The sequence below is a fragment of the Oncorhynchus kisutch genome, unplaced genomic scaffold (genome assembly GCF_002021735.2).
Source record: "Oncorhynchus kisutch isolate 150728-3 unplaced genomic scaffold, Okis_V2 Okis03b-Okis08b_hom, whole genome shotgun sequence".
Taxonomy (NCBI): domain Eukaryota; kingdom Metazoa; phylum Chordata; class Actinopteri; order Salmoniformes; family Salmonidae; genus Oncorhynchus; species Oncorhynchus kisutch.
In genome coordinates this window covers 10,113,868-10,126,504 of record NW_022261980.1, presented here as the reverse complement: position 1 = coordinate 10,126,504, position 12,637 = coordinate 10,113,868, and the positions used below count along the sequence as shown (strand labels likewise).

The 12,637-nt window shown below is 42.7% G+C and overlaps 1 protein-coding gene across 3 annotated transcripts; it reads left to right on the top strand.

Moving 5' to 3' along the window:
* Positions 1 to 4,055: 4,055 nt before the first annotated feature.
* On the top strand, positions 4,056 to 8,785 carry LOC109886984 (methylthioribulose-1-phosphate dehydratase). Of its 3 annotated transcripts, none has more exons than XM_020478508.2 (8): positions 4,056 to 4,175; positions 4,676 to 4,908; positions 5,294 to 5,394; positions 5,525 to 5,573; positions 6,380 to 6,497; positions 6,708 to 6,843; positions 7,555 to 7,722; positions 7,925 to 8,785. In XM_020478508.2, exons 2-8 carry the CDS (start codon positions 4,843 to 4,845, stop codon positions 8,040 to 8,042), a joined length of 756 nt encoding a protein of 251 aa, XP_020334097.1. In that variant the 5' UTR covers positions 4,056 to 4,175; positions 4,676 to 4,842; the 3' UTR covers positions 8,043 to 8,785. The 3 variants fall into 3 exon arrangements, with proteins under 3 accessions (XP_020334097.1, XP_031668401.1, XP_031668400.1); XM_031812541.1 differs by having other exon boundaries at positions 4,139 to 4,461; XM_031812540.1 differs by having other exon boundaries at positions 4,139 to 4,590.
* Positions 8,786 to 12,637: the final 3,852 nt, after the last annotated feature.

Sequence of the window (12,637 nt, the reverse complement as noted above, 5' to 3'; positions counted from 1 at the left end):
TAGTTTTCCAGTAGAACAAAACATGTTTGACTACAATACATGTTTTTATTGCTTTTTCAGCGAAAGAGATGTCTGTAACATGGAAGGATGATGGGGAAAGAGATGTCTGTAACATGGAAGGATGATGGGGAAAGAGATGTCTGTAACATGGAAGGATGATGGGGAAAGAGATGTCTGTAACATGGAAGGATGATGGGGAAAGAGATGTCTGTAACATGGAAGGATGATGGGGAAAGAGATGTATGTAACATGGAAGGATGATGGGGAAAGAGATGTCTGTAACATGGAAGGATGATGGGGAAAGAGATGTATGTAACATGTAAGGATGATGGGGAAAGAGATGTCTGTAACATGGAAGGATGATGGGGAAAGAGATGTCCATACCATGGAAGGATGATGGGGAAAGAGATGTCTGTACCATGGAAGGAGGATGGTGAAAGAGATGTCCATACCATGGAAGGATGATGGGGAAAGAGATGTCTGTACCGTGGAAGGAGGATGGTGAAAGAGATGTCCATACCATGGAAGGATGATGGGGAAAGAGATGTCTGTACCATGGAAGGATGATGGTGAAAGAGATGTCTGTAACATGGAAGGATGATAGGGAAAGAGATGTCCATACCATGGAAGGAGGATGGGGAAAGAGATGTCTGTACCATGGAAGAAGGATGTGGAAATGATCGTTAATCCTGTGGGGAATTTCCAAACATGCTTCATATTGACTGAAGTTTCCTGTATGTGGCTACACTGTGCGTCTGTGTGTGTCCGTGCCAGATGACAAGTGAAACACTTCCACCACAGTGAGCAATACTAAAGGCTGCTGGGTCGGGACCATGTAGAGCAGCACTAATAGAGAGATTCAAGTGGTAGTGGATAAGGTTCAGCCACCACAGGTCTGTCTGGCAAGAACTAATCAGATGTCTTCAGAACAGGTTTATTGCAGATATCGGGTTCAACACGCCACACTCCTAAAAGTTGTTCAATGGAAAGATACAAGACAATAATAAGCATAAGTAGGGGCTTCCAGACAACGTACGGGGCAAAGCCAAATACACACAGCTAGTAGAACACACTGACAGGCCAAAGGCCCAGTGACTGGTAAGCATATATACAACATGACTGCCATGTAACTAAGATCTGCACATGTGCACAAGACCACAACCAACGTGGAATAGCAACTGCACCACAAGCGAAGGCACAGGCAAATGTAGGCTACATACATACATCATAAGGCTACACACAGTACATGGTAGCACGAGGCTACATAAAGGCTGTAAATGTACATAAACACAGCTATACGCATCAACAGACAACATAAACAGAATATATTTCCCTTGAAACAGTACATGTGAGCTTCATCACCAAGCCGAACGAGCTAGCGTTAGTGGCTCATATTCTGGCTTAGCTGGCTAGTAGTAACATGACACACATGACAGGAAAACACCTGATAAATATGGTGAATATGAACTTAGCAACATGTTGATAACAAACATGGTCATCTCCCATCTATTTCTGATGTCCATCCAGTTTGATTTCTATTTGCCATATATAGTTTAACTGTGCTGTTTCACAGAAAATCTGAACCTATATACTTTTTACGGACACAGTGTATTTAAAATGAGTTATCTTGTTGTTATTAGTCCCACCCTTCAGCTCTATTCAACCCCTCCCATCTAACTTTAACACCATCCAGTGTTGATTTCTATTTGCCATATATATTGTTCAACTGTGCTGTGATGTTTCACAAAAGTTCTGAACTTTTCTATTCTCATAGTTTATACAGATTGTACATTAAAGATAAACATTGTTGCTAAAATAATTATTGAATCCATTCTCGTCTGACCGTGATCTCACTCTGAAGACAGGAGCGAGGTTCAGTGAGGTGCACAGGGACTGTGATTGGCTGATACAAGTGGGGTCTTGTAGGTACCAATAATGAGAACAAGTACAACAAACTACTAGATTAGGGTTGATGTAACTACTACATAAGAGCTGGCCATTTTAACACCTAGTATCACCATACTATCACCATAGTATCACCATACTATCACCATAGTATCACCATAGTATCACCGTAGTATCACCATATTATCACAGTAGTATCACCATAGTATCACCATACTATCACCATAGTATCACCATAGTATCACCATACTATCACCATAGTATCACCATAGTATCACCGTAGTATCACCATAGTATCACAGTAGTATCACCATAGTATCACCGTAGTATCACCATACTATCACAGTAGTATCACCATAGTATCACCATACTATCACCATAGTATCACCATAGTATCACCATACTATCACCATAGTATCACCATAGTATCACCGTAGTATCACCATAGTATCACCATAGTATCACCATAGTATCACCATACTATCACAGTAGTATCACCATAGTATCACCATACTATCACCATAGTATCACCATAGTATCACCATACTATCACCATAGTATCACCATAGTATCACCGTAGTATCACCATACTATCACCATAGTATCACCATAGTATCACCGTAGTATCACCATAGTATCACCATACTATCACCATAGTATCACCATAGTATCATCATAGTATCACCATACTATCACCATAGTATCACCATACTATCACCATAGTATCACCATAGTATCACCGTAGTATCACCATACTATCACCATAGTATCACCATAGTATCACCGTAGTATCACCATAGTATCACCATACTATCACCATAGTATCACCATAGTATCATCATAGTATCACCATACTATCACCATAGTATCACCATAGTATCACCATAGTATCACCATAGTATCACCATAGTATCACCATAGTATCACCATACTATCACCATAGTATCACCATAGTATACATTAAGACTGTGTCTAAATCAGTCTTAGCTGTTCCTTGTCAGTAAACTCAGCTTTGGTGAACGTGCCTGTTACCATGCCTTTAAATATCCACTCCCTAAGTGAAGGCCTAAGCCTTCAGCATGCAACGATCCAATGCCTATCACGTGTCCCCGGCACTTCTGTCAACACAAGGCATTTTATCCTGTCTGACGAGAACCTAGAAATCCCTATTGGCCTGGACTTACCCCTCCACTTTTCACCCCAGCCATCTATATGCTACCTCCCCATGATATCCTACACACTGTCAGTCCAAAAAACACTAAGTAAAAGGCAGGCTTATGGGAAATGTTTCTTGATAACAAACATGGTCATCTGTCAATTATAAAACAATGTATCTAATAACGACTTTGGTGAAGTAAAGCTGTCCCAAGGAAACATCCCGCCCCCTGGGATGGATAGGCCTACAACAAGGTTGTAAACCAACATTATATTAAAGGCCTAATGGTCATGTTTCAGGTTGCAGGACTAGATGTTTGTTATGAAGAGTTCATGTCACAGCCACAGTATCCTTTCAAATGCTGATAAATACAGTAATACAACACTGCAGCCCGCCTGGTTTTCAACCATCCAAAGTTCTCTCATGTCACTCTGCTCCTCCACACACTCCACTGGCTTCCAGTCGAAGCTCACGTCCACTACAAGACCATGGTACTTATCTACGGAACAGCACTAGGAACTGCCACTTCAGGCTATGCTCAAACCCTACACCTTAACCCAAGCACTCCGTTCTGCCAGCTCAGGTCTCTTGAATGCACTAACTGTAAGTTGCTCTGGATAAGAGCATCTGCTAAATGGCTCAAATATAATATAATAATATAATGTACTAGTAGGCATCTACACTGTAATTAGACTGCAGCCCGCAAGCACCATGATGTAAATTGGTGACTCTAGTTGGGAAGAGAGGGACCACTTTTCATGACTAGACAAGAAAAAAGTACCTGTCGTTACCATAAATTTGGTTTAATTTATTTGGGCTCTGCTACCACCTGGTGCTTGTTAGGCATACTTGTGCAACACCCTCTCCAGGTTGAAGTTACCCTGATATAGGATATACTTCTTCAAACAAAAATTTGAACAAATAATAAAACACGTTTGATTTTGAATTGCTAAGAATTGTTTCATCTTATTTTTGCCGATTATCAAAGACCTCTGCGATTATTCGATAATTGTCTTCAGGCACAATACAAGGCCACGTGCAAGAGATCTGGAGGTCCTTACTATATCCTGTCGCACTAATGACGACCCCTCTGCTTTCAAACAAACACACAAAGGTATTTAAAACGCGATAAAACTGAATTGTTCCATTTAAACATGTGGCGAACTATTGTATTTAAACGATATGTTGTTTTAGATTTCGTTGAGGAATAACGTCGCATGTTAAAGTAGCACCAGTTAGTTAGTGAGCTACCAGAGCCTAACGTTATCTAGTTTGCTTTTTGGCCAGCCTGTTACGGTTGCGCTCTAGTGTATTGGCACCCTTGTACGTTTATTTTAAATAATTCATTACGTCTTCAAATATAAATTAAAATAAAAAAACGTGTTCACACGTGTACTGTGGTAAGTTGCAGGTATTTTTACAAGGTAAAAACAGCCATTCAAATCGTGTTGAAAAGAGAACAGGATATTCTGCTTCATTATAACGTTACCACTGTGAACATGGCGAAGGGGAAAGAACTATCTGAGGATGTAAGGAATTTGATTATAACCAAACATGGACTTAAGCAAGGTTACAAGTCCATCTCCCGAGACCTTGGCATTGCTGTTTCCACAGTTCGTAATGTTATCAGGAAGCATGCTGTCCATGGAGTTGTAGTCAACCTCCCAGGACGTGGTCGCAAGAAGAATCTGGTTCCACCGGGTGAAAAAGAGGGAACTTGGAAGAAGAATCTGGTTCCACCGGTTGAAAAAGCAGTTCGTTCTGCATCTATCCAAAATAAAATGACATCTGTTTGTGATGCCACCATTGATGACAAGGAAAATGGTTCCGAGTCGACGGAGTCTCAGGTATGTGCTTTGGAACGACTGCTAACAGTTGTAGGTTATCAAGCTAGGCTGCCTAACACATTTAAAACAAGTCTTGCAATCTGAAATTGCAAACAAGTAACGAGCTAGATTCACACCTTAACTTGTAGGCTAGACAGTGAGTAGAGCAAGAATCTAAGGACAATAGAAGCGATGAGGGAAGTCGGAGGAAGATATTTTGGGGAGTCCAAAGCCAGAGAGCTAGACAGAAATGACAGGGGGGGGGGGGGACTTTAACAGGGAGAGAGAACCCAGAAAGACCCAGCCACATCTCACAACAGTCATAATTTGCACAGGCACCTGAATGTAAATGATGAGCCATTATGGTGTCTGGGTAATGTGCTGTTTCCCCACCACCTTGTATCAGGACAAGGAACATCCACGGCTTCTCATCCCAGAGTTATGTCGTCTTTTCTACCAACTCGGCTGGGTTACTGGGACAGGAGGAGGGCTAAGTTTGAGACGTGGGTAAGTGCTCTGACTTTAATATTGTTGAATAATTTTTTTAAATTCAAAACCTCATACGTGACTTGAGAGAGTATATATATGCATGCATGCATGCTAGCTAATGAACATCTCCCCATTTTGTTGTACCTAGAGATCAGATCTACATTGCCCCGTCTGGAGTGCAGAAGGAGCGACTACAGGTGAGCAGGGCTGGTGTTTTGCCTTCATATCATCATAGAGACTACAGGTGAGCAGGGCTGGTGGTTTGCCTTCGTATCATCATAGAGACTACAGGTGAGCCGGGCTGGTGTTTTGCCTTCGTATCATCATAGAGACTACAGGTGAGCCGGGCTGGTGTTTTGCCTTCGTGTCATCATAGAGACTACAGTGGAGCCGAGCTGGTGTTTTGCCTTCGTGTCATCATAGAGACTACAGGTGAGCAGGGCTGGTGTTTTGCCTTCATATCATCATAGAGACTACAGGTGAGCAGGGCTGGTGTTTTGCCTTCATATCATCATAGAGACTACAGGTGAGCAGGGCTGGTGTTTTGCCTTCGTATCATCATAGAGACTACAGGTGAGCAGGGCTGGTGTTTTGCCTTCGTATCATCATAGAGACTACAGGTGAGCAGGGCTGGTGTTTTGCCTTATCATCATAGAGACTACAGGTGTGCATGGCTGGTGTTTTGCCTTCATATCATCATAGAGACGACAGGTGAGCAGGGCTGGTGTTTTGCCTTCATATCATCATAGAGACTACAGGTGAGCAGGGCTGGTGTTTTGCCTTCATATCATCATAGAGACTACAGGTGAGCACGGCTGGTGTTTTGCCTTCATATCATCATAGAGACTACATGTGAGCAGGGCTGGTGTTTTGCCTTCTTATCATCATAGAGACTACAGGTGTGCATGGCTGGTGTTTTGCCTTCATATCATCAGAGCCAACTTGGACTACTTAGTTTGACAGTTTCTGGAGATATGTTTTTTATGTGTGTTGCACCCTGTAGCCAGATGACATGTTTGTCTGTGATGTGGAGGAGAGAGACATCAGCTCCCCACCCCCCTGGAAGAACCTGAAGAAGAGCCAGTGCACCCCTCTGTTCATGAATGCCTTCACTATGAGAGGTGAGCTCTCTGTTCATGAATCATACACTATGAGAGGTGACTTCTCTCTGTCCATGATTGATACACTGAGAGGTGAGCTCTCTGTTAATGAATGATACACTATGAGGGGTGAGCTCTCTCTGTTAATGAGTGATAGTCTATGAGGGGTGAGCTGTATTTACAGACCTGGGAATAGGCCAACATGCTAACTGTCTCCCTCCTGTTCCTCAGCGGCGCAGGCCGTCATCCACACCCACTCCAAGGCTGCCGTCATGGCAACTCTGTTTTATCCTGGCAAGGAGTTCCGCATAACTCACCAGGAGATGATAAAGGGAATCCGCAAGGGCACCTCCAGAACCAACTACAGGTAGGCACATGGCTAGGACACCTCCAGAACCAACTACAGGTAGGCACATGGCTAGGACACCTCCAGAACCAACTACAGGTAGGCACATGGCTAGGACACCTCCAGAACCAACTGCAGGTAGGCACATGGCTAGGGCACCTCCAGCACCAACTACGGGTCGGCACGTGGCTAGGACACCTCCAGCACCCAACTACGGGTCGGCACGTGGCTAGGACACCTCCAGCACCAACTATAAGTGCTCAATGGGAAAGGGGATTTCCTAGTCAGTTGTCCAACTGAATGTATTCAACTGAAATATGTCTTCCACATTTAACCCAACCCCTCTGAATCAGATGTGCGGGGGGCTGCCTTAATCAACATCCGCATCTTCAGTGCCCAGGGAACAGTGGGTTAACTGCCTTGTTCAGGGGCAGAACGACAGATTTTTACCTTGTCCGCTCAGGGATTCGATCCAGCAACCTTACGGTTACTGGCCCAACACTCTAATCACTAAGCTACCAATGTGCTACAGTGTGAATGTCTATACTGAAACAGTCCAGCCCCGGCAGCTTATGGAAATGAATGTGGGAATCCAGATGTTACCTTGTAACTCCTGTCAATTCTGGCACATTTTCATTCAGGGGAAACTGACACTTGATTTTTAGATAGTGGCCCTATTGACTATGCATTCTGCTCACACACTGACGTTGACGTGTGTGTGTGTGTGTGTAGATATGATGAAACCCTGGTGGTCCCCATCATTGAGAACACCCCGGAGGAGCGGGACCTGAAGGAGCGCATGGCGCTGGCCATGGAGCAGTACCCAGACTCCTGTGCGGTCCTCGTCCGGCGCCACGGCGTCTACGTGTGGGGGGAGTCCTGGGAGAAAGCCAAGACCATGTGAGTTAATGAATAATTATGAAGTAACACAAATGTTTTATATAAGTGAATAACTAATAATTATAAATAGTCTAAAAGTAATGTTTGTAGAAGTATTACTGTGAATGTGTCATTTAGACTGAATGTATCACTGTTTTAAATGCATCATTGGTGCTTTCTAGAGGTTTGTGTGGTAGTGGGTTATCCGCGTGTCTTGTTCCAGGTGTGAATGTTATGACTACCTATTTGACATCGCCGTCCAAATGAAGCAGAGTGGAATGGATCCTTCAGCACCACCCATTGAAGAGAACCATTACTACGATGTCCAACCATCCCAATAAATGGAGGCATACAATCAGGGCCTAAAATGAACACCTGCCAAATGTGTATTTTTTTCTCCAGCCATGTCACCGGGTGGTCAGGACTTCACAGTGCAAGTATTTCACTCTCATTTGTGAATATAAAAAGTCAAGTTTGATCACATTTATAGGGACATATATGCTGCACTAGCTGTTTTCAAAATATTTCTGCCGTTTTTGTTTCATAGCTGGTAATATATAGCCTATTCCACCTCGCTCTGCAACACAGCCTGGCTGGGGGGACTGTGCGTACATGAAGAGCTGAGTGAAAGATTACATTTTTAGAAGCGCTGTGCACAGGCATAAAAGTTGGTCTAATTTACTTGAAAAGAAAGTCTACTGAAGTGAAACCCTGTCCTATTTACATTGTTTTGTTCACAAGCTAGGTTGTTTTTCTATGTTTGAGTTTCAACTGCTTGGGAAGAGAAGACCACGCTTCTACTAGTCAATCTCACAGGCAGAAACAATACTGATTTGCGTTGCCACGGTAACCTCCCTCCCTTAAAGGTGCAGGTGAACATTTTTGTCTCTGATATTTTGGTTAAAATTTAAATTAATGAATACCAATTTGACTTCTTACTAGTAATACACGTATTGTTTTAGAAACATTACAAAGCATGCTCATCTGTTTGGTTTGTTGGTGTAATTTTTGTGGAAAATATTTTGGCTGGTAAAAAAAATCTGAGTGACTGGTAGATTTAAAAAATAAAATAATAATAAATCTTCCTGCCGCAGTGGCTTTTGTACCAAAAAGTACATTTTATGTCCTGCAAACAAGCATTAGAGTATATTAAAATACATTGACATTTCTATCTACAGTAATAGTGGAATGATGTTATACAATATTTTACCCCCAAAACCTCTTATTGGTCCTTAAAAGACAGACTGGCTGTTGTCAAATTGACTAGGCCTGAGCCACAGACTAACCCATTGTGCTACAGCCACACACTAACCCATTGTGCTACAGCCACAGACTAACCCATTGTGCTACAGCCACACACTAACCCATTGTGCTACAGCCACACACTAACCCATTGTGCTACAGCCACACACTAACCCATTGTGCTACAGCCACACACTAACCCATTGTGCTACAGCCACACACTAACCCATTGTGCTACAGCCACACACTAACCCATTGTGCTACAGCCATAGACTTTATTTGACCAGATTTGCTGGCCTCAAAAATATGACGGGTAGTTCCTTTTAAAAAAAAGTTATTTGTGGGATAAGTTTATTTAATCTCTTTTTAAAGATTAGGCTTTCCACTTTAACGCCACTTGTATTGGCCTCTCGGTTTGACATGTGCAGTTGTAAAGCAACATGAGGAGCCTGTCTCATGTTAAAATGGGTGTCAAAGAAACATTTGATCTGTTAAAGGTGACTGTGTTCTTACTCTGACCAGACAGTCTGTATCACTACCATCTGAACTATTACAAGATTGTTAAGTGTCTATTCTCTCTCTTGAGCATTCAATGTAATCTGAAAGAATTAGACATATGGGGGGGGGGGGGGTTGGTGTGTCATATCACGCAAACGCCTGTCTGCACTTATAGAATTCAAAGTTAGCAGGAGTCAACTAGGGTTATTGTCTTACATACTGCAAATCAAACAGCCTGACAGATGTGGATTGTTCACAGGCGAACAGACGGTTCACATAATATAGCAAAACATGAATCATGTCTGATCAATAATGATGAGGATTCATGTTAAAGTGTGCAAACCTTTTTTTTTTCAAATTTTATTATGACATTTAAATGTGTGCAGGGATTGGTTAATACTTGCTCTGAGACAAAGGAAGTTGCATAGAAGATAGTTGGTGCGGGAGTCTTCCAATTCAGCCCTCTGTCTTCCTGGATTTGTCTTCCTTTCTTTATCCAATGGGTTCTACCAGTCCTGGTCGCTGTCCACGTTCATGTTGTGCAGAACCTCCAATTCCAGCATTTTGATTCTGCCGTGGTCCATGGTGCTGAATCTCAGATCACTGCTGTGTCCTTGTTTGTCTAGATCTAGCATTCTATATTTTTTTATTTTTATTTCACCTTTATTTAACCAGGTAGGCTAGTTGAGAACACCTTTATTTAACCAGGTGGGCTAGTTGAGAACACCTTTATTTAACCAGGTAGGCCAGATCACCTTTATTTAACCAGGTAGGGTAGTTGAGAACACCTTTATTTAACCAGGTAGGGTAGTTGAGAACACCTTTATTTAACCAGGTAGGGTAGTTGAGAACACCTTTATTTAACCAGGTAGGCTAGTTGAGAACAAGTTCTCATTTGCAACTGCGACCTGGCCAAGATAAAGCATAGCAGTGTGAGCAGACAACAAAGAGTTACACATGGAGTAAACAATTAACAAGTCAATAACACAGTAGAAACCAAAGGGGGAGTCTATATACAATGTGTGCAAAAGGCATGAGGAGGTAGGCAAATAATTACAATTTTGCAGATTAACACTGGAGTGATGAATGATCAGATGGTCATGTACAGGTAGAGATATTGGTGTGCAAAAGAGCAGAAAAGTAAATAAATAAAAACAGTATGGGGATGAGGTAGGTGAAAAGGGTGGGCTATTTACCAATAGACTATGTACAGCTGCAGCGATCGGTTAGCTGCTCAGATAGCTGATGTTTGAAGTTGGTGAGGGAGATAAAAGTCTCCAACTTCAGCGATTTTTGCAATTCGTTCCAGTCACAGGCAGCAGAGTACTGGAACGAAAGGCGGCCAAATGAGGTGTTGGCTTTAGGGATGATCAGTGAGATACACCTGCTGGAGCGCGTGCTACGGCTGGGTGTTGCCATCGTGACCAGTGAGCTGAGATAAGGCGGAGCTTTACCTAGCATGGACTTGTAGATGACCTGGAGCCAGTGGGTCTGGCGACGAATATGTAGCGAGGGCCAGCCGACTAGAGCATACAAGTCGCAGTGGTGGGTGGTATAAGGTGCTTTAGTGACAAAACGGATGGCACTGTGATAGACTGCATCCAGTTTGCTGAGTAGAGTGTTGGAAGCCATTTTGTAGATGACATCGCCGAAGTCGAGGATCGGTAGGATTGTCAGTTTTACTAGGGTAAGCTTGGCGGCGTGAGTGAAGGAGGCTTTGTTGCGGAATAGAAAGCCGACTCTTGATTTGATTTTCGATTGGAGATGTTTAATATGAGTCTGGAAGGAGAGTTTGCAGTCTAGCCAGACACCTAGGTACTTATAGACGTCCACATATTCTAGGTCGGAACCATCCAGGGTGGTGATACTAGTCGGGCATGCGGGTGCAGGCAGCGACCGGTTGAAAAGCATGCATTTGGTTTTACTAGCGTTTAAGAGCAGTTGGAGGCCACGGAAGGAGTGTTGTATGGCATTGAAGCTTGTTTGGAGGTTAGATAGCACAGTGTCCATATGTTTTAAGTACTGGGATTTTATTAAGAGCGATTAAGAGCAGTCTGCCTGACTGTTCAGCATAGCAGGTTAAATGTTAGGTTCACCTGAATTAGAAGTGTTACCCTCCCCCTGATTTTTTGGGGAGAAAATCATATATTCGTCTTAGACAGTGCCTTCAGAAAGTATTCATACCCTAGAAGTAGCAGGCAAGGTGATCCCATCTCACTTCTGCTGTTTTTGTCTAGGGAGACCCTGGCACAGGCAATTCGACAATCCAAAAATTACACCAATATCTCAAATCTACGGATCATAGCATTTCATTATACGCCAACGATGTCTTACGTTATCTAGACAGTGTATCCTAATTCCTCCCAGGGCTTTGAAGATCATAGACAAATTCAACTCCATCTCAACTAAATAAATCTAACCAAATCTGCCCTACTGCTTCTCTCAACCCTGAGGGAAGACTCCATCTCTACCAATTGAATCCCAATTATTTCCCCCTTCTGGCTATTGGGATGAAATCCATAATGTGGTTTAAAAGTGTGTATTTTTAATTGAGACTTTATTTAACTAGGCAAGTCAATTAAGAACAAATTCTTATTTACAATGACGGCCAAACCCGGACCACGCTGTGCACCGCCCTATGGGACTCTATCATGGCTGGGTGTGATACAGCATGGAATCGAACCAGGGACCCTAGTGACGCCTCTTGCACTGAGATGCATTGCCTTAGACCGCTGCACCACTCAGGAGCCATATATTATATATATTATATGTGTGTGTGTGAGAGCAAGGTAAGTGAGCCCGGATAAAAATGAACAAACATACAAATGGGAAGAGCGAGGACTATCCGTATCAAACATTACATTGTATTTCCAGACACAAGCATTTCACCCCACCATAAATTGGTTTAGACTTGATTCTTCTGCCCCCTGGCTGAGTATAGTGAGAAATATGGTGTCTCCTGTTGCCCTGGAAGTGGTGGTCTCCACTGATATATCCCTTAACCAATGTAATATGGTGTCTCCTATTGCCCTGTAAGAGGTGGTCTCCACTGATATATCCCTTAAACAATGTAATATGGTGTCTCCTATTGCCCTGGAAGAGGTGGTCTCCACTGATATATCCCTTAAACAGTAAACTACATTTTGGTCCTATTATTGCCCACACAATTTAAATTTGATGTAACATTTAAAAACAT